At 38.4% G+C, this 23,261-nt stretch overlaps 1 protein-coding gene across 2 annotated transcripts in view; it reads left to right on the plus strand.

The window, feature by feature from the left end:
• GRB14 (growth factor receptor bound protein 14) overlaps positions 1 to 23,261 on the plus strand; it is a gene marked incomplete at its 5' end in the record, with an annotated part of 125,449 nt that overhangs the window by 49,723 nt on the left and 52,465 nt on the right. The window contains one exon of one of the 2 annotated variants that reach the window (XM_082658993.1): positions 6,301 to 6,560. The exons of the other annotated variant lie outside the window; for it this stretch is intronic. Within the exon in view, the coding sequence (XP_082515119.1) occupies positions 6,498 to 6,560 (63 nt within the window). Of the gene's footprint in view, positions 1 to 6,300; positions 6,561 to 23,261 lie in introns of those variants that run through there. 2 annotated transcript variants of the gene reach the window in all.

Below are 23,261 nucleotides of genomic sequence, written 5' to 3' on the forward strand. Positions count from 1 at the left end.
TTATGGTATACTGAAGGTACCTTTCTTATATCCCAGCATGGCAAAAAAAAAAAAATTATTTCTTCTTTCTTAGCAAGGAAATTATCTCTTTATTTTCTTTCTCTTCCTCCTTCTTCTCCTTCTTGTCATTTAAAGGTTTGGGGGGCATGAAGAAAGTTAGGTGCTTGTTTTTTGTCTGCTTTCTTGATCTATTTTTCTTAAGAGAACCTTAAAGTATATGAAATTTGAAGAGTGTAGATAAGACATTTATCTTTTTATAGCCTATACTTTTGTTAATTATAATTTATGTTGGAAGCTCAAATACAGGGAAAAGTTATAATTTTATTTATATTTGTTAATGTATTTGACCACTTGAACCTGTGTTTCTACTTCCTTGTCATCTTTGAAATCTTGACTTCCTTCTAATTTGGTAATTTCCATTTCTCTCTAAGACTCATTTCTCTGTTTCTGTTTTCCTTCCTTCTAGTCACTATTCCATAGTTTGTCTTTCACACTGAGGTAAAATTCACATCTTATCAAATATCACTACCCTTGAGGTTGAGAGTCAAATTTCTGAGTATGACATAGAAGGACCATTCTTGTCTGGAAGCTCCTTCCATGTTTTTCATCTTTGTATATATTTCCATTACTTGGAATTACCTTCATTCTTGGATCTTTTGTCCACTTAGGGAACTTGTCTGCTATTTCATGGTGAAATTAAGCTCTTTCTTTTTTATGGTTCCAGAACTTTATTTATACTCAGTTAAAGAACTTAACATATAGTTGTAGTTATTTTTAAGTGTCCATCTGCCCTCCTGTAGACAGTACAATACATTATGCCTCCTTGATAGGCAGCCATAATGCTCCTAGAAAACTATGTCAGGTGAAGAATACACCTTTTAAAATACTTGACTGAACTGTAGATTGGTTATATTTATCATGACTAAGGCTTATAAGTCATTCAGTAATTTCTTTAAAAGAAGAAACTTTCTATCAGAGTTTAAATCAGTAAGAAATCCTAGGGGACTTCCCTGGTGGCACAGTGGTTAAGACTCCACACTCCCAATGCAGAGGGCCCGGGTTCAATCCCTGGTCAGGGAACTAGATCCCACATGCATGCCCCAACTAAAAGTTTGCATGCCGCAACTAAGGAGCCCTCGAGCCACAGCTAAGGAGCTCACCTGCCGCAACTAAGACCTAGTGCAACCAAATAAATAAATAAAATAAATAAATATGAAAAAAAAGAAATCCTAGACATTTTTGATGGAAGGAAGGAACTGTCAGAGTAGAGGGGGAGAAATAGGATAGAGGAAGGTCAGATCAGGCCCATCAAGTGTAAAGAATGATGCCCTGTCGTATACCTAGAGAAGCAAAAGGTCTTTGAGTAATATGAGCTGATAGAACTAGAGGTACTGAGTTTGTGTCTAAAGATCTAGACTGTTTATTGCTATTAAATGCTATAACCAAATATTTTAAGATTTTTCTAAAACGGGTGTTCTTAGGACAACAGTTAAATTTAGTGTCGACACTACTGACCACTAACAGAACTATGTCAGATGGCAAAAGAATATCCAAATGATCCTGTGAAGAAGACTGTGTGCTTTTGTTCAGAATAAATCATAAGGCTAGCAACTGTTAAGACGAGAAAGGGGGCTTGTCCACCATGTAACCGGAGTGACTAGTCTTTCCACATTGATTGTGAGTGAACGTGATGCCTACTGTGTACAGAGAGCATCCTGCTAGGTATTCTGGGAGCAGCACAGGAGATGAAATCCTGGGTCCCACACTTAAGGATTATAGTCTCCTTAGACAAACAACTGGGGCCTATGAAAGGATTTATTAGTTATCAAAGCAGTGTATTAGTGTGTGCAGAGAAAGGTATGAGGAATGGAAAAGTTTAAGTCCTAAAAAAAAAGTACAAAAGAAGGAATGATATAATTTAGATGGAGGAATGACTTCTTGGAGGGGTCAATTTTGATCTTTATCTTTGGGGGAGTTAATGAATATGGAGGGGCAATGAGCTACCCCAAATTGGTAGCACAATAGCACAATATACAGGAGGAAAATGGAGGGGCAAACCAAGTTGTGTTTTGTGTAAAGCAGGAGACTGGTTGATTGGTTGGCTGAAGAAGTATTTTTAGGAATTAGTAATCAAGAAGCATTCTTGTGCCTTATAGCATTTCCCTCCCCCATGTATAAAGCCACTTGGGGTGACAGAGTGATGGTTAAAGGGAAATTACACATGTCCCTACTTTCAGGGAGCCTACATTCTAAATGATATAAGGTGCTCACACATAGAAAACAGTAGCTGAAGCTTGACTAAACTGGTATATGATGAAGGGTAAAGAGATAGTCTGGAAAAAATAGATATGGTTTGAATCTGTAAAATGGGAACAAATGATGCCTGCTATACAGGTTTGTTAGAATAAAATGAAATACCATATGTAAAGTGCCTAACACTTGACAGGCACTCTGTGTTTGTTGTCACTCCCTCCTTTTCTACCTCTCAGTTCTAAGGTAGTATGTGCAAAGAAAAAAGAGGAGAGATGCTTGAAGGATGAGAGATCAGTGAAACTTTCAGAAGAGGTGGGACTGGTCTTGGGCCTTAAAAGATTTGTGGGTTTTAGAGAGTGAACGTTACAAAAAAAGAGGTGGAACTCGAACGTGCTTCAGGGAGCTCCAAGGAGCTTCTGTTCATGCTGAGTGGGAGAAGAGGTCTGAAAGGCAGGCTTGGAACCTAGACGTTGGCTGGTGCTTAGGTTGCATTCTTCTGCCCAGATTCCACCTTGTGCACTGCTTCGACCAAGTGTTGACATGTTGCCGTGTGTCAGCTCCTCTGATATGCAGGAGTTATCAACTTGGAATTCCCCATAGCAAATAGCATAGTACTTTACACATAGTAAGGCACTCTATGCATATTTATTAGGTGAGTTAGTAAAACAAATGCTTAGGAACATCAGAAACAAGGGTGGTATGAAGATGACATTTTATGCTAATACTACATCAAATTATATAGTACAATGTGGGAGAGAATATTGTAGAGTAGAATAGTAGCGTATCTTGGAGAGGGCCAGATGTGGTTTTCACCTTGGCTGATTGACTTATGTACTTCGTGGATTTGGATAAGTTTTTGCAATATATTCTTGTATCTGAGACCATTTTTAGCCTTCTGCTCTTCTGGCGTCAGTTTCCTCATCTATTGAATAGCTAGTACCTGCTTCATAGAGTTGTCATGAGGATTCAATGAAAACTAGCTCAATGCCTGGCCCATACTGGGTGCTCACTTAAATATTATTAATTATCATCATAATACTTATTATTTATTATTTTTGTGTTATTCTTAATTCACATTGAAACTTTGATATGCATATTTTGAGCGACAAAATTCACTCTTGTTCTATCAGTGTTGAGCAAAGAACAAAATAATGTACAGTGCTATTCTATAGTATTTCATTGTTGACCTTGCTATATTGTTTGCAACCCTGTTATATCAAAATTTAATTTGTAGGGCTTTCCTGGTGGCGCAATGGTTGGGGGTCCGTCTGCCGGTGCAGGGGACGTGGGTTCGTGCCCCGGTCCGGGAAGATCCCACATGCTGCGGAGCGGCTGGACCCGTGAGCCATGGCCGCTGAGCCTGTGCGCCCGGATCCTGTGCTCCGCAACGGGAGAGGCCACAACAGTGAGAGGCCTGCATACTGAAAAAAAAAAAAAAAAAAAATTAATTTTGTAAATAATGATCTGTGATACAGTCTAAGGAGAATGCATCTTAGGCCCAGTCCTCTGCAGGAGCAGTTCACGGAGTATTTTTCATCACCTGCCTTGGACTCTTCCAGACCATACACAAAACTGATATCCTTGATCCTCATAGCAATCCCCAAATTGTTGACCATAGCTTTTTATCCCCATTTAGCAGCAGCTGAAGAAATTAAGGCTCAGGTGGCAAGGTTAGTGAGTGGTGCAAGCCATTTATAATAATGGTAAAAAAAAAAAAAAAGCATGGGCTCAAGTTAAATTTTGAATCAGTGTCTACAATAACTAGGAAGTGAGATAAAGCAGTCACTAGGAACACGTGGAAAAGATCGCTGAAAAATGAGACTCTGCCTGTTATTAAGTGTGAGTGTTGTCTCATTAGTCTTTCAGCCTGCTGACTGTGAAAAGTGTATTTGAGTTTTTTTCAAAGACCTTTTTGGCAACATAGAGTCACAAAATGCCACATTTCGCTCTTCATGGTTTTCACTGAAAATTTATGAACTTCAGCTTTTCAAGAGTTCCAAAGAGATGACCTATCATACTTCAGCAGTTCATTGTCTGTAGAATAGTTTTTAAGGACAGGTATGTTGCACTGTAATGAATATAGAGCCTGGACATTGTTTTGACTTGAAGGATGCATTTTGGTGTTTAAAAAGCTCTGTCATGTGATGTGAAACAGCATCTCTGACTCCCCATTCGCCTAGACTTCAAAACTTGCAGTCGGCTTTGAGAACCTCACTCTGTATCTCCATCAGTTATCAAGTTCTGCATAGTCTTTTCTCTTACTCACTTTTCAAAGCAAATGTCGTTTCCTCCTTGAAGCCTGCCGTGATCTCACCTCTGATGTGTAGTTTCTTCTAACTTGGTGCACCCCTGGTACTTGGCATTTAATCACAGTGAGACTCAGCCCTTTACTGAATGTGATTTTTAATTTAAAAATGAGTATCTCTATTCCACTATGAAGCAGTGACCATATCTTACTCATTAGCATGTACTTATCACCTAACACACTGCCTGGCACATAGTGGGTTCTTTGCCTCATGATTTAGTGGAATGAATTGCTTTGATTATGGTGGAACCCTTTCTGAGACCAGAGATAACACTTCTTTGTAATATTCAAAGCCTAAATTGAGAAAAGAAGAAAGAAAAATTGTAGATAATAAACTTGAAATTATGTAGTAACCATGGGCTTTGTTATTGTGTGCCTGCCAAAAAAGTGACTCAAGGTTAAACCAAAATCTTTTCCTTCACAAATGGTGACTCCCCTCCCAGTATTAGTAGATTTTTGTTGGTAGTTTTATTTTAAAAGACCATGATAAACCTAGTAGGATAAGAATAAAATGAATGCCCACAAATTAGATCTGCCTGTGACTTTTTTACTAAGTGAATTCCCCCCCAGCTGCCATTGTGAGCGAGCTGTGTAGGTTTTGAAATTCAAAGTAGGGAACCCTAGAGTTTGTAGTGTCTCTTTTTTTCTTTTGAGGAATATGAGATCACCGTGCATATAAAACACACCCAAATGAACTCTGCCCAGTAGCAGTCTAGATAATGAAATGGAAAGTTTGTATCTGAGTTGCCGAGAATCTCGCATTTTGCCCTGTTACTACGACAACCACTTTGTGATCTAGAAGTGACAGGGAGCTTCCCTCAAGCTGAACGCAGCATGTCATTCTCTGTGTCCTGGTTGAAGAGCACTGAGTAGGTGCTTGTTAAGGAATCGGTCCAAAGGGAGTTTATAATATAAAAACTCAGATTAGTTTTAATATTGCAATAGTTTTTGTCATTTTTGTGTTTCTCTTACTCTTTATTTAGACATTATTGAAAATTTTCTCATTAACCAGAAATGGACCCTTCTCCAACCCTCGAAAATACTGGAATACAATTTTTAGTTATTGTAAGAAAAAAAGGCAAAATGGTTGTTAAACTTTTGAGAATGCTTTGAGCATGCTTATTTAAATGCTTTGAATTGAATGAAATGTGCTCAATTACACAGATCTGTGCTTTTAAAAAACGTTAGCATTTGCAATTCATACGTTGTAGTTTAATGCCCCATTTATATTTAACAGTATTATTTAGGTTGATTGTTAAGGTAATATTTAACAGGAATAGTTAAGTGTGTAGCTTCAAGGACAGCTAAAAGGTCCATAATACAGAAATTTTAGCTGTTTAGGAGACGAAGTACATAAATATATATTAAAATCCTTTTATTATGACTTGTAAAGTTTAACACCTTTGGACCAATTCTAACTTCAGGATTATTTTTTGTGCCTCATGTAATATGTTTCGATCTACCCATTTATCACTTTTATGAGTAGCATAAGTAAATTTAGTGCATCTGCATATTTATACACTTTAAATAGACCAATGTAAACAGTTTCTTATCTGCCATATGTTGAAATGTTGCAGTAAAGACATAACTGCCTAGTCAACAAAGAATGGCATTGAATTGCACTGTTTTGGAAAAAAAAGTTAAGTGAACTAGATGGCTGTTAATCTGGTTCTTTAAATATCATAAACAAAAGTATCAGAATGTGTTTCCAAGGACAAAGGCGGAGTTTTCTGGGCTTTGATTGGTTGCTGCCTTGTCCTGTCCCACAGCCATCCTTAATTGGCTTTGGTAGATTGGAATCACATAAGCAGAGTGACATTTATTACTTTCCTAGTTGTTTCTTTGCACTGAGCCCCGAGATTCCCAAGGAGTAACTGTAAAAGATTTCTTTCATTTCGTCCATGATCTACGGGAGGGGATCACTCTAAGAAGAGCAGGCATGAGTTTGAGTGCAAGAAGAGTCACTCTGCCTGCAATAACGCCCATAGTTCTACAGAAAAGGGTATGTGACTTCTGCCTTTTTTCTTTTCTTTTTCTTGCTGTTTTTTAATTTCCTGTTACTGTGTTTATTAATGTGTTGGAAACTTTCGTTACATATCCTTAGAGAGGCTATAATTCATTGAGGCTATAGGTGATTAAAGGATAGATTATTGAAATTAGACTATTAAAAAAAAAGCTGGGCCAGAACATCTCTGTAGTATGAAAAGCTCCATGTGAAAGTAGTTTGGTCTCGATTTCAGGGCGTTGTGATAGAGACTGTATTGAAGATTTTTCTTTCTTTTTTTTTTCCCCTTCTACTGTAACTTCAGGCCTCTTTGCCTTTAGTTCAATAGGCAATCTGCTAGCTATTATGTTTTATATTTGTTTACTAAGGAGCAGATTCTTTGTTTCACTATAATTCGTGATACATCCATCTTCATTGTTGAATGGACGATATAATTGTTTTACTGTTTAAAACATATGGCACCAGTTTCTTTTCCTCTGGTTTTCTACCCATTTCTGTTGAGTTTCTGCTTACTTGCTTAAGAAAAACTTTCCATTAAGTTCCCTTGTGAAAAGGCTTTCTGTTAATTATTAATGCAGTCAATCCTGTGTGTGAAATATTGTCTGTTAGTTTTTTGTAAAGTTTATTTCTGTGTCTTACTTGCCACATCGTATTTTATAAGGTAATAAATACACCATGTGATGTAGCATTTAAGTAAAGCTGAATATACTAAACTTCTCTTGTAAATATACCAAATAAGAACTGTGTATTGAAATCCTTAAAGAATCAAATCTGTTGTATAGCAAAGAAAAAGCACCAAAACACATTTTGACACTGTGCTTTCTGAATGGTTTTGGTGACACTAGAAACTGTAATGTTTATTTCCGTACCTGACTTTTAATGGTTAACTATTAGTGTATTTCATTAAGTCAAAGGTCATGGTTTAATTTATTTGAAAATGACAAATCTTACAATTAGGGTGTCTTTTAAAAGAAGTGTCTCTTTTCATTGTTTTTAAGTTTTAGGTTTTTAATTTTTTTTTTATCCAGTTGACTACTTATTCACCAGGGACATTTTACTTGGCAGTAAAACAGTATATGATAATTTTGCCAACATTTGTTCTTATCTTTCTTGATGTCTTTCTTTCATCTTAAGCAAATTTAATTAAAAATATTTTGCATTGAGCTGGAGTCTTTATTTTGATGTAGACTTAGTAGTACATTAATAATGACCATATAGATTACCTGAGTCACTGGCAATGTGAAAAGGTATAATAGCGTATATCAAATCTATATCCTTGTGTTTGGATTCTTCTTTATCCAGTTAATACTTTATCCAGTTAATAATTCTTCTTTATCCAGTTAATTAATAATAATTTCTTTGGATTAACCAAGAAATTTTCATCATGTGGTTCTTTTGCACAACATATTGGTGTGGTGGAAAGCATGCCACCTGGATTCTCCATTTCCTAGCTGTGTGATCTTGGGCAAGTCATTTAAACTCTCTGAGTCACTACTTTCTCACCTATAATATAATAGTGGAGAGATTTTCATTAAATGCTCTCTTCAGTCTTATTTGTGTCTATAATTCTGTGACTCAAATAATATATTTTGAATTTTCATAAGTATAATAAAATATTTAAACCATTTCTTATTAGAGTATAAAACATTAGAAGAAGATGCTATCATTTTCAAGGATTTGGAGCAGTTAGTCTAGGGGAAATTTGTATGAGTAAATTTGTATGAGTAAAACTTAGCTAGAAAATAACACCCAGCACTGGTTGGTAAGTAGCAAAACAGGATTACTCTGGAAAGCTGTGATTATAAGTGATGTTAGGTCTGAGCTGCCAATGGATACATCGTTGTGATTTCTCTTGGTTCTTTTATAATAAGCTTCTAGTCAGGTTTCTATTATAATAATTAACATAAGTCAAAATTCCCTAAGCCCAAGTCCATGTTATTGCTTTCCAGTTGGTACACATATTAAATGTTCATATAATTTAACGCATCATTTGCTGAAAATACTTAATGCTATTTCTTTCTCCCAACAGTTTAATCCCCAGAGGACCCATTGTTGATAAGACTGTTCTGAAAATCTTAGTATCTCTTATTTTAGAAACTGGGTGTTTTTCTGACTAAAAAATATCCATCTGCTCTGGTCACACCATGCCTTTGTTTTCTAAGATAGGAAATTATTCCACACTTGTAATTAACTTGTTTTCTATATGCACCATAGTTTAAGATGATACAAATTAATACAAGCATTTCTCAGTATTTTGGGGCAGCTTCTCATTTTCCAAAGAACCTAGGTGCCTTTTCCACAGGTTTGGTATAGAGTTGGCTCATCCTGAACGAGTGGTTCTTGCAAAATAATTTGTCAACTGGAATCCTAATCATTTGAAAGGCTGAGGGTATTTCTGAAAATGCTTAATAGTTTTAGGGAGTAATTTTCTTATCAGCAAGCATATCTGATCTAAGTGGGCATAAGATCTCCTGAGATTGGTTGGGAACTTGAACTTTAAACACGGCTCTTAACATGGTATGGGTCTTTTTCGTAGCACATTAAATATACTTTCATCTTTGAGGAACAGACTAGTTCAGTGGACTCTCTGTCGAGTAAATTGGAAATAAATTTTTGACCTTTTCTAATTCTATCAGGATCCGATTTCCTTGATTCTAGTTAATCAAGGTTCCAGTGAAGAAAGTTTCATCATCTCTCTCAGAAATGATCGCATCCTCATCAAGTGTTCTGAATGAGCTCTTCACCTCATAGCATTTTTCTCAGATAACTAGGTTATGCCTTTTTTTTTTTCAAATGAGAAGACTGAGTCTCTTGGATGTTGAGTGACTTATGCAAGATCACCCAGAAGGTCAATGGCAAAGCTAGAAATAGAATCTAGGTCTTGTGACTTCCACTGTGTTTCTCTTATTAGATATGTGTTACCTCCTGAAATTAATATGTTAATGAAATTGCCTTATGGTGTGTATAACTGCCATTCAACTTCTAGTCTGGAATTAGCTTAGGCAAATCTTTTCATCTTCCTCTGCACCTCCACCAACTCCCATATGCTCTAGTGTAGAAAACATTTTATTCAGACAGCAATTGTAAGCAACAAAGTGTGTGTGTGTGTGTGTGTGTGTGTGTGTGTGAGAGAGAGAGAGAGAGAGCGAGAGAGCGAGAGAGCGAGAGAGCGAGAGAGAGAGAGAGAGAGAAAAAGAGAGAGAGAGAGAATGAGAGAGAGAGAGAGATGGAAAGACAGTTTTACCCAGCGTTCATTACATCAAGAAACAATTTTAAGGTCCCAGAGAGTTAACAAAAACTCAAGCATTGTAAGGCTTATACTAAGTGCAATATAAAATTCACATTCTTTTTATATAAAGGTTGGAAGGTCTGAAGGCCAGATGCCCATATTCTGATTCTGTGGGTAGGAAGATTTCTACCTCTGTCAGATTAAAATTGTTCTGCAAATTGTTTCCAAGCATTTCTACATTCTTTAGCCATACTACAATTATGAGAGACTTTCATAGGCACACAGAATTCTAACGTGTCTTCCAGAATCTCAGAGAAAAAAGGAATACTTTTTAGAATATATTTTTTATAAGATTCAAATCATTTGAAAATCCAAAATTCATGAGTATAATATGGAGCAATGCCATTTATCAAAAGATCCAATTCCCCATCTATACAAGAGAATAGTTTGTTATATTCATTTCCCTCCTCATACAATTAGAATTATTGCTGTGAATTTCTAAAAACAATTTTGTAAAGAATGAAAGAATATAGATCATCATCATATCACTATTTTGCCCAGAAGCTTTTAAATACATACAAAATCAGTCCAAGCGAATGTAGCATTCACTGTGCTTTGCGGCCTTTGAAACCTTTGGGGGTTTCCTCAGCTTCATATGAAGCCTCCACTCCAGCACATCGTTTTTCTCCTTGTGCTCCAAACAGGGTTTGGTGCTTGTCCCACTGTACTTCTGCACGCAGTTTTGTGCTCCATGACCTGTAGACAACTCCAGGATCCTGTTACTGTCTGTGTCCCAGCTCAGGCTGTGGTACCATCCTGAAACCTTCTAAGACTGTTTCTTATTACATCTGTCTTAATGGTGTCTTGACTCGAGTGTCCATGGATCCACCTTTATGACTCATTTCTCAATGCAGTAACTACTGCCATGTGACATCAATTTTGTTATTACCTTTTATGATATTTAAGTCTTATTAGCTCTCCTTAGGTGTGTATCTTAAGCTTTCTGGCTTTTCATATTTGACTTTTAGTTTTTTCTATGGACCTTGTGTATGTTTTATATATCTTGTATTATTTGGTTTTCAAAATTTGTTTTTACATTTTTAAGGGAAAGACCCTTTAAATAAAGTGCTTTGTCAGTTACAGGCTGAATTTAATTTCATGTAACCGGAAAACTCAAATGACAGCATATTAAACAGGGGAGAGATTTATTTTTCTTTCACTTTACGAGAAGAATTGGTCCCAGGCTAATGTAGCCGTCCAGCAATGTCCTCAGGCAACCAAGCTCCTTCCTGCTTTCTATTGTATCTTCCTTAGTGTGGGTCCCTTTTCCTTTTATGGAAAGATAAATGCAGATCGCTAGCCATCCGGCTCACATTCCTGGCATACAAAATGGGAAGAACCAAGGGCATACAGGCTAGTTCTGCCAGTTATTAACGTGCCACTGGGGAATAACTGGGAGCTTCTGATCATATCTTACTGGCTAGGATTGTGTCACGTGGTCTGGATCCAAGGGAAGCCAGGAAATGTAGGCCTTGACCTGCACGCACTGCCCTTCTCACCAGAATTAGGAAATGGGGAGGATGGCTTTTGGTGGGGAACTAGCTGTCTCCACTGTCAGTGACTCCTGTGTATTAGGCATGCAGAAAATATTTGTCCCTTGGATTTTTATTATTGTCTTGCCAGGTATAGAATATAGTTATGCTTTTTGAACAAATGTATTCTATCGCTTGATTGGAGATAGTAGAAGGTGTAGTAAGTGGGGAGAGAGCAGATTTCCTGTGTAGGGGAGGGTAATGGAATGCATAGATGGTGACCTGAGTTTAGATGGCTGGCTTGCTTGGAAAGTGGTTGTGAAGTGGGAGTGAGTACTATTATTGCTGTTTACCTGGAGCTCTCATTCTCCCTAAACCTTGATCTTTCTTCTGCCCTTTTAATTTTTATACAGGGTAACATAGTTGCATATTCACCCAGGAAGGGTACCATATAGATGAATGGATTTTGTGTTTTCACAAAATGTTTCCTTTCCCTAAAAGTGAGTTTTTACGTAGTGTGCTGTAGTGGAGATTGTTTGTGTGTTTTAGCTAGGAAACCCTGAGTTTGAGCTCAGCTCTGTCACTGATCAGTGTTATGACTTTAGGTGTCTTCTTTTAAACCTTTCAAAAATTCAGTTTCTCTGTTTTGCGGATAATGATGCTTCCTCACAGAACAGTTGCAAGGATTAAATAGGATAAATATTTAGAAGACTTGACACGTAGTAGAAGCTCAACAAATGTGAATTTCTTTTTTTCCCCCTCATCTGGGGAATGGCGTGTGTTACTAGTTTCATAAATGGTTTAAAATCTCCCTATTACTGTGATTTAAATTTTTTTGGGGGGTGGGGGCTCTATCCTATTAAGTATTGATAGCTATTCAAAAGTTTTCTTGTAGCAAATGAATCAAACAAAAAGTAGTTGTCCTTGATACAGTGCAGCCAGGGAACGAAAGACAGTATGCCTCTCAAATTCTTGTTCCCTCTGCTTACTTTCTGTATACAGACTCTAATTTGAATTAAAAAAAAAATTAATCCATTTATATGCTGATTAATCCATTTATATGCTGATAAATATTTTTTTAAAAAATTTGGGAATGTAGATTTAAATAGAATAAGATAGGTGGTTAGATTACTTCTTTCACTCTCCTAGGGAATATCAGGCAGGGACTTCTGGCTTACATATTTGCAAGAGGTACAGTTGTACCTAGTGTTAAGACATTGTTTCAGTAGACAGAGGTGACATTACTGGAATGTGAGCTATATGATGGTAGGGGCTGTGTCATCTTTGATCATCATTAGACTCAAGTGCCCAGCACAGGGAATGTACAAAGTTGGGATATAATTACTATTCATTGAATAAACACAATTTTTGAAAAAACAAAATTGGGCTTTTTTGATACTGACCTGTCATTGGCATTTCCATCTCTGCATTTGTGTCTCTGTGGCGTTCATTTCCTTTTTCCTGGATTGCATACCTTGTGGTAAGAAGCTGTGCACTCAGGGCCCACCTCAGCTGGTCCACCTTGCTTTTTCATGAGCTCTGTCTCCACCCCCTCCCTCCCTCCCAGCTCATTCCTGTGAGTAATTTTGAGCACTCCCTGCCCTCCACACCAGTAGAAATAAAAACAGCTATACTATGTTCAGCTCTGATTACACTCTCTTTAATCCTCATAAGAACCCTACAAGATTGGTGGACAAACCCAGGCTGGGATGAGAAAAGTGAGCCCTGGAGAAGTTAAGTGTCTTACCCAAAGCACAGTGCTACAAGTCAGGACTGAGCCCAGGTGGGCCCCGCCCTGCACAGGGGCTGCCTGTCAGAATTGATGGGCACACATGTGACGCAGAGCTGCGCTCCATTGCGCGGCTGCAGTGCCCTTGCCTTTCACCTATAGTCTACTCATCAGACAAATCTCACCTTTTTTTTTTTTTACCTGTCTGTCTGTTGCCCTCCTAGCTATTGTTTCCTCGTTGTACACTCCAGTCTTACCTCACCTCAAAGATATAGTGAGTAAACCATATGTCAGAGCTCCTTGGAGCTCAATAGGAATCTCTTGGGACTTACTAATTGTGCTTTAAAAAATTTATAATAATAGTCACTATTATGAATTGAGTGCTATCAGTTTGCCATCATTTTGCCCATTTTACAGGATGAGGAATCTGAGACTCCTCATTGATAAGCTCATGGTGTAGGATCTGATCCCAGAGCAGATTCCGGAGTGCACCATCGCCACAAGCACCTGGACTGAACCTCCATGAGAATGAGGGCCATGTCTCGTATTAGTTTGCAAACTACAGTGTCTGGTCCACGTTTGGCAATGAAGGCAGATTAAAAATAGCTGGGCTGATTAACAGTCTAAGACTCTTGCTTGGGGGGAGCAGTCGTAGGGCTGGCTCGCCTTGGCGGTACCCCAGCACCCAAAGCCAAATCTAGAGAATAAGAATCTCTTTTGGCAGAAAAAAGAAGTAAGTCTTTTGGTTATTTCAGATATTTCGGGTATTAAGCCCTCTGAAAGATAAAGATTTTCTACCCCAGTGTGATATTACAAGTGCTTTCTCTTAAGACAGTTGCAAAAGAGCAATTAAAAACCCATTTTGGCTAAACAGCATTGTCCTATATGCTTGACAGCCTCCTAATTGAGCCTGCGTATTTGGGCATATACATTCAGTTGTATTTGTGAAATACCAGGAATATTATTTTATAGTTTCAGAAGTCAAATGAGTTTGGGTGGTTCTATCAGGATTTGAAGACGATTTTGACATCACCATTCTAAATGCCAAGGAGGCTCTCCAGCTTGAGTTGCAGGAAAGGGAACTTCATATTATATACCACCTGAAGTGACTATATATATGCCACTCCAACCCATCCCCAACCCTTCTTATTAAAGATGTAGACATAATTTATATTAAAAATTCAAATAGTTAAGAATGTTTAAAAATATATTTAATTTTTTTAGAAGCTTGCAACTATTTTAAGCAGTACCTCTATGTACGTTAAAGTTGTAATTTTCAAAGCATTGTTTTCTTTCTCTATTTGCACCAAGAAATAAAGACTCCCTCTGCTGGCTGTTTCTATATATGCAATTTTTCTGGCAAGTTGTGCTAAAAAAAGTGAAACACAAAGAATAACCTTTTTTGACATTCAAAAAGCTGGGTGCTTTGGGACATACGTGCAACTTTATATTTGGGTTTTTAGTTATCTAATGCTTTTATGCAAGATGTTGTGTCGAAGCAGCAGCTTAAAGCTGCATGAAAATTAGGTAAGCAGAGTGGAAAGAACAGGATGAGGTAGGAGCCCAGAGATTGGGGTTCCCAGGCTGGTTCTGCCAGTGACCAGCTGGAGATCCCCCGGCAAGTCAGATCCTCTTCAGTCTCAGCTTCTTCACTTGTAGAATGAGAAGGTTTCAGAAGATGTTTTCTAAGAGTCCTAACCTTTAGGATTTTATGATTCTAACAGTATTGATTCCATTTCTTTTACAGGAATATACATGTTTTACACTGATGCACATGCTTTGCACTGATATAAAATAAATATTTAGAAACGTGAGGGAAAGGTAAAATGACAAACATGGATATAAATCAGTTATTCCTCGTGCTATCACAGTATGGGAATGTTAGATCTAGAAAGTGATAGTTTGCATGGTAAGTTTATAAAATAATACCCCCCAGATGTACCAGAAAGACTGAATATAGCATATTTCATTGATTCTATGGCACCTTAAATTACAAGAAGCATCATTATCTTATATGCTTCCAATTAAATTATGACATACCGTTGATGGTAAGTTACATCTAAGTTACAGAGAAGTTAAATGTGAGAAGGTGTGCTTTTAAAAATCAGTGAAACAAGGTAGTTCCTAAAAGTGCTTCAGTTGATGCCAGACAGCTCAAGAATTAACAATAAAAAGTCTGATGTGTCCTGGACTCTGATAAATATTCTCTTTCCTCTCCTCGTGTTTTCCCCTCTCTTCTAAACACTTCTCCCTTCACCCCTCCCCAACTTGTCTTTCTTTCTCACTGTGTGAAACAGTTATTAACTTTTTCACTTAGGCATGTCTTATGGTTATTCTGGGAACAAACGACTGCTGAAAAACTGAAATGAGATACTGGAATAACATTGTGTCCAACATAAGCATGACCAGTGGTTTTCTGCTTTGAATATGAATAAGCATTAGCACTTGTGAAGGGTTTTTTAAACTTCAAAGGTGAATTAGTCAGCACTGGCATCTTCACAGGAATTACATGAGTTTTAAAAACACTGAGGCTTCAGAGAACGCTCCTTTGATGAAGTCACTGGAAATGTTAGAGTGGGATTTGTGATCTGACCCTCTTTATTATTTGTATTGGATTTAGGTCCTAAAATAACATGAATATATACATATGTATATGTGTGCGTCCATGGTTTGGGATATTTTTAGGCTTAGTTTTTAATGTTTGCTTTCTTTTATAATGAAGTTAGAGCTGTTTCTTTTGCCTTTTTTTTTTTTTTTTTTTACCATGTAAGAGCACACTGAAAGGGCTTCTGATTTCTTGCTTTATAAAATTGAACATCCGCTTGAGTTAGGGTCTTTCTTGCTATCCTCTAGGGAGAAAGAAAGCCCAAGGAAGGCGCAGGCTGCCTGGCTCTTGGCCTGAGACGGAGAGCAGAGAGGGTCAAGAACAGAGTAGAGCACAGGGGCTTGAAGGAGAGACTTTCTGGGCCCCCCTTTGCCTGCAGACCGGCTTTCTTCTCTTGGTTGGAAGCCTAGACGTGGCATGATTTGGCAGTGTCATTGATCTAGACAGTCAGGTGGGACAGTGCTAAATCCCCTGCCGTGCCAGGTTTGGGGCATTTCCAGTAGCAAGGCCACACTGGGCCTCGTGGGCCTGATGCTGGATGGGAAGTGAATTCATACAGCATAGAGCTTCACCTTTGCATTTTGAATTCATACAGAACTTGCAGAAGATCTGTATGGATCCCCAGCCACACAGGTCCTTTAACTCTGAATTAGTTAATCTCTTTATCCCCGCATGCCCTCTAATGTTACTGCTGCAATGTAATGACCTACAAATGTGTACAAGTCCAGAGTTTTTACAGAGGTGGTGTGGGGATGATTCATTCTTGTGACCTTGAGGATTGTGGAAAGAGCCTGGATCCGTGGTCATTTGATGGAACTTGCCTCACCAGACCCTGAGCTATCCTCCTCTGGTTTCAAATGTGAGAAAAAAAAACCAAACCTTTAATTTGATTAAGAAGCCATTGTTGGGTAGATTTTTCTATTACTTAGAGCCGAATTTGTTCCTAAATGATTAGCTCACCATGTAGTTACTTATCATTATTTCTTATCACTTTGTAATCTTATTCTGGTAAAACTGTCTTTTTAAAATTGAATTCTTTACTTCCAACCATTGAAAAAAGCTACTTTATCATTTGTGTATCTTAAAAAGGATCCCCTCTTGAGGTGGCCTCCTTGCTAGTTTGCACTGATAGAAACCAGTGTCTAGCAGTGCTGGGCAAAGACGCTTCTCCACAGACCTTCCAGCACCTGTGCACCTGTGCTTCCTCACCTCTTCCTCATAACTCAGTCCCTCTGATCTCAGGACAGTGGTCTGTGTGCTGTTCCATGTGTATTTTTTGCCTCTTCAGTCCTTGGTATCTTTGCTCATGATACTTGTTCCACACAGATGTTCTTTTTTTTTTTTTTTTTTTTTTAATTCTCAGAGTTCCAGACTTAAAATGGGCCAGAGAAGTCACCTTATCTACCTTTGTTCAGTCCGCAGATTTCTTGAAAACTTGCCTATGTTTTCTCTTTGGTCCCATGTGTGTCCTTTCTTCCCTAGAGGTTTTTAAACTGTGTGAGGTTTCCAAGCTACTGTTTTGGAATCCCTAATATTGTCTCCTATAAGGCCATTCATGACGGTGTCAGTCGTCCCTAAAGGGATATTTACACTGTGCCAGGCCCCATGCTGACTGCTGGGGACACAATGGGAAGCACATATTGACATTATTCCTGGTGTCATGCAGCATGCTGAGTAGTAGAAGCTTATGGATAATAATTATGTAGTTGCACATATGCATACGTGAAACAAAGGGCCTGGACCTAAACTGGGAGTAGCGTTGAAAACTTCCCCACAGAATGAATGGTTTATCTGAAGGATGAGAAATAGGAGGTGGGTGGACAGTATTCTAGGCAGCAGTAGTAGGTGCAAAGGCCCTGTGTCAGGAAGGAGCATAGCTATTTCAAGAAACTGAGAAAATATATGGTCAGAGTTAGAGAATAAGGAAGGAATTATAGGGAATAAAGTTGAAAGGGGCCACATGGATGTGAAATGGACCTGTTTATGTCAATCAATTCCTGTAATTCTGATATTGGTGACAATATCTATTTTGAGTTAATGAACATGTACTGCTCATGCTCAAATATGTAGTTGAATATCTCTTTCAATGGAGATAATTTGATTCCCTATGACCTGATTTCTCTAAACTATGTACTGTTTTGCTCTTAATAAATATTTGACAGCTAGCAAAATAATGAAGGATAGCAATATGGAAGCGACAGCTTTTCTTGAGCTGTTGGGATCTTTGGGAACAGTCTTTGTTTTTAAATATAACATTTTGTTAGAGGTTTCGAATAAGTAATAATGAATGTATTATTTGCCGTTTCCCTTCAGGGGAACATATTGAGTTGCTTAATTCAAAACATCTAAGACTGTCTCCTCTTATCTTAGGACACTACATTCCTTATTTAGAAGAACATAAAAATCCAGGGCTGCTCTGACCTCTATATAAAAATATTTCACTGATTTAGGTACGTTGCCTATCTGTTAAAAATAATGGAGAAAAAAATCTGAAACATTAAAAGATAGCTTTATAATCTTACTGTACTTGGATGATAAAATTTTAAAGAGTGGGAGAAATAAGCTTTACTTTGGGACCTAGTTGAAATCAAATTTCTATGGGCCTTGTTTCTTATTTTCTATTAATTATATATAAACAATATATATAATTAATAGATATAATAAATGCATTTATTTTTCTGTTGAAAAGTTGTATACTTTTCATTGTGGTAAGATCTTGGTATTTAAATAATGGTGTTTAAATTATTTTAAATTAAATATTAATTAATAAGAATTAATATTTAATTAAATATTAAATGTGGTATTTAAATGTAGTTAATCTAAAAATCAAATTTAAATTCTCCCCAAATAGAAACTTTGACACCCAAGATAACCATGCCCAACCATCTTTTTCCTTCCCTTTTGCTCTTTCTTCTTTTTCTAAAAAAAAGTCTCTCACTTCATCCTGTGGATTCTTGCTCATATAGTTATGTTTAATCTGTGCTCGTTTTTTACCTGCTGAATAATTATCCCATTTTGCCTCCTTTCTTCTCTGAAGAAACAAAGGATAAGCGATTAAGTAGCTAGTTACTTACCAATGGGTCCAATGCCCCTTTCTGCTCTGTGGCATTGCCAAATGACCAGATGAGAACCCTGAGTTTTTTTACAAATATTCTAGGATGAATCCAGTTTGGAAAGGAATGAGGCATCCCATTCCATCACTTTCTTGGGTCTGCAGGAAGGAGGAGAAAGGCTGACCGCTTAGCCTCTGCCCAGTGCTTTCCTGAAGCTTTCCACATAATCTGTTCTGAGAATCAGAATTTCCGGGGATTATAGCAGATGACTACTATGTGTGCTTTGGGGAGAAAGCAATACATATTGAATTGATTTTCAAATTCAAGCTCTGTGTTTTCAGAAATGGCCTTTGTCTTATATTTTAAATAGTTCATCTCTTTTAGTCCCTTGGCTTTAGGGGCCTCAAACTTCTTTTCTGAAAAGTTAACCATTTCTTGCTCTGTGTATTTCAACATTGTTGTGTCTTCTGCTTTGAAAATGAGTTATGTTAATTTTTTAATCTCTTGCCTCCACTTACTTTTCATGGAGGGCAGCCTAGGGGACTTGAGGTATAAAGTATATAAACTGCCTTGATAAGGATGTCAGCCAAAACAGAGATCTGCTCCACCCACATTCCAGCATATTCTCTGCAGGGGCTACTGTGTCTTTATATTACATTTTCACTGCTAGATGCCATATGCTCCCGGCACAGTTTTTGAAGCTGTAAACCACTCTGAAGGCCAAGGTTGCTCCGATTGTCAGGATTACAGTGACACTGAGGGCTTCCTCAACACAGCCTGTGTGTACACTGTTGGCTGTCCTTGGGAGCTCTCTCTGTTCCTGCTGGTGGGATGTTATAGACAGATCTTATCAATGCATGTTTTTCTTACTAATCAAGTGTGTCTGCTCATTGATGAGACAAAGAAAGTTCCTGTTCTTCTTTAGGGTCCAGGCAGGATTTCTTCCTGCTGGCATGCAATTGCAAATGATCTCGTGGATCAATTGTTATGAATTCTTCTTACCCTATTTTTTACTTTATATAGCAAGGTGGGGATTTGGGCCACTGAACTGGGAATGTATAATATCCCTTTATTAAATAGCATGATTATATGGCCTTCAGATGTCTTTTTACCTTTCAGTATGTAGAGGAAACAGGATACCACTATTTTACTCCAATGATTCTTAAGAGCAGCCCTGCCATTTGGTTTTTACATGATCACAAAAGTTTGTACCTGGGCTTCCCTGGTGGCGCAGTGGTTGAGAGTCCGCCTGCCGATGCAGGGGACACGGGTTCGTGCTCCGGTCTGGGAAGATCCCACATGCCGCGGAGCGGCTGGGCCCGTGAGCCATGGCCGCTGAGCCTGCGCATCCGGAGCCTGTGCTCCACAACGGGAGAGACCACAACAGTGAGAGGCCTGCGTACCGCAAAAAAAAAAAAAAAAAAAAAAAAAAAAGTTTGTACCTTAGTTTTAATCCCTACTAGTCTTATATCAATATCTTTACTTATGACTTGACTTTTTTTCTTAAACAGGAGGGTTTAGTATACTAATATTTTTGGCATATTCAACTCTACTAGAGAGTTAAGGCTTAGATTATCTTTCCCTTTTTCATATATTTCAAGGAGAAATAAATAGAAATAAAAATGAGATTTTTTTAACAAAGGCTCCCCATCAGTAGTATAAGGAATTTTTCATAAGTACTGAATAAATCTGAGAGATGACAGGGACTTACTGCTGTGGAAGATCAACCAAAATAAATTTCTATCGTTCATAGATGAATGTGTATTTTGGACAAATGTCAGCATTAAATGGGATTATTTTTTTAAGAAGAAGAGTTTGAAATGGAGCTCAAACAAAAGTATTGTTTTTTCCTAACAGGTGTTATTAATTTAAAAAATGAGTACATGCACTTATTCCAGAAATTTAAGTTAGCCTCGTCCTTCTAAGTTTATGTGTCTCAGTTCTTGGCAACTTATTTCTTTCCAATTTGCAGCAAAATCAACTGAAGAGATTAATGGCATTTCTAATTGGTTAGGTATCTTTTTCATTTTCCCCAACTTTACCTCTTACTCTATTCTTGCCCTCTTCTTGAATTTGGCTTAGACTTCAGAACGTCTCCAGATTTTCATTTGTTAATTCCTCTGATATAAAAACTAGAGCATGAAAAATAAGAGGCATACTTCTGTTACCCCAGGTGATGGGCATTTATTGTAAGAAAGCATGGGGTAGTCGGGAAGTCTCAGGAACCTGTCCCGTGGCCACTAGGTCATCCCCAACCCCCTGTTTCCTGGCATGGAATGAGCAGTGGCCTCTGAGGGCACTGAAATGGCAGCTCATCATTGCTCCACATGAAGGAGAAGCCCCAGGTTCGGATCTTCTTTTCCTCTCAGGACTGGTTGTCTTCATGTTGGTTTTGGCAAGAGCACCCACCAGTGTTTGACCCAGTCAGTGTTAACCACAGCCGCCTGGTGGACGGCATTTCTTAGCATCTCAGCAATTGTCTGGCACTGAGATTTGTCTGAAGGCACAAACTTAAAAACAATAGCCTATCCAGATGCAATCATGGGAAACACTGAGATTCCAAAGAGATCTTGGGATCTTCATGAACCACATGTGTTAACCGAAAAATGGAGGAATTGAAGTGAGAGCTCAGACACTTGCACCTGATTTTGGCAGTGTATTTTCATAGCCTTTTTCATATGACTTCACAGCTGCCTCAATGACTTCAAAACTCAGAACTGCCTGCTAATGGCAATATTAAGCCAGTTCTTACCTAGGATTATTTATAAGAAAAATTGTATATCTGTTGCTCTTTGAGAAGAATTTTAATTTCCTGAGGATTAAAATTTAATCAATCATATACTTCGTGACAGAAAAGATTTTTAAATTAAAATTTACAAATATGTATTGAGTACCTGTTATGTGCAAAACATTTTGGTAGGCTTTGCAGGGGCACAAAGTTCATTGTTCCAAAGATCTTTATTAAGCCATACATTGGCTTGGACTAGGTCCCTGGGATATCATGTCAAATGGTGAGTAAATGTAGATTTTCCTTAAGGGAGCTTGCTAGTGCAGTTGAGGAGAAAGATATTCAAGTAGAAAATTACAAAGTAAGAGCTCTAAGAGGGGCACATTATAAAGCCATGGGCAGTCAGGGGAGACTTTCTGGAGGAAGTGCTGTGGGAACTGGGGCCAAATGATAAGTAGGAATTTGCCAAATAAAGCATATTGTTGGTGGCTGGGGCAAAGATTTCAGGTAGAGGATACCTCATGAGCAAATAGAAAGAAGAGGTTGCAAATGTTTATCATATCTGGCTAAGGTCAGAGTGACCTGTTCCATAGGCTGATTTGCTGGGGAGTGTGCATGCTCTGTGCGTGCTGAAGAGTTTGGACTTTATTCCATGGGGTCCCACTTCCCTGGTTCTCTATCTCTCTTTATCTTTCAGACTTTCTTGCCTCTAACTCACCATTAAATATTGCAATTTCTCAGGGTTCAGCCCTAGATTCTTTTTTTTCTCATGCTTCTTCCTTTTCTCCCTTGTCAGATATATTCATATCCACAAGTTTACCACCTATAAGCTCAATGATTCTTAAGTCAATTCTGAGCTGAGGATCTTGCATCCCTGTTACTACGGTCATGCTTACCACCTCATCTCCCTCAGGGCCATGCTCCCTGCTTGCTGCACTTGCCGTTCCTGACGCCTTTTTTTTGTTTTGTTTTGTTTTGTTTTGTTTTGTTTTGCAGTACGCGGGCCTCTCACTGCTGTGGCCTCTCCCGTAGCAGAGCACAGGCTCCGGACGCGCGTGCTCAGCGGCCATGGCTCACGGGCCCAGCTGCTCCGTGGCATGTGGGATCCTCCCGGCATGGGGCACGAACCCATGTCCCCTGCATCGGCAGGCAGACTCTCAACCACTGCGCCACCAGGGAAGCCCCCTGACTCCTCTTAATCCTTAGAATCTGCCAAGTTTCTTCTTGCCCCACGGACTTTGCATGGCTTTGGTTCCCTTAGCTTGAAATGCTCTTACCCTCTCTTTGCCTAGCTACTGCCCACTCCTTCTTCAGGTCTTGGCCTGAATATCACTTTTTCATGGATATCTTTCAGGTATCTCCTAACCCCCATTATATGATTTAGTAACATACTGAATTTTTATGTCCTACTTTGTGACTATTGTTTTTAATACTGCTTTCCCCACTATGCTTTAGCTCTCTGAGGGCAACAGCCAACTCTATGACAGCCTTATATATATATATATATATATATATGGTTTTTTTTTTAAAAGGGAACTTTATTTTTATTTATTATTTATTTATTTTTGGCTGCATTGGGTCTTCGTTGCTGCGAGCGGGCTTTCTTTAGTTGAGGCGAGTGGGGGCTACTCTTCGTTGCGGTGCGCGGGCTTCTCATTGCGGCGGCTTCTCTTGTTGCAGAGCAGGGGCTCTAGGCACGTGGGCTTCAGTAGTTGCGGCACGCGGGCTCAGTAGTTGTGGCTCGCGGGCTCTAGAGCACAGGCTCTGTAGTTGTGGCGCACAGGCTTAGTTGCTCCGCGGCATGTGGGATCTTCCCAGACTA

The sequence above is a fragment of the Grampus griseus genome (genome assembly GCF_964374135.1).
Source record: "Grampus griseus genome assembly, chromosome: 7".
NCBI classification, from domain to species: Eukaryota; Metazoa; Chordata; class Mammalia; order Artiodactyla; family Delphinidae; genus Grampus; species Grampus griseus.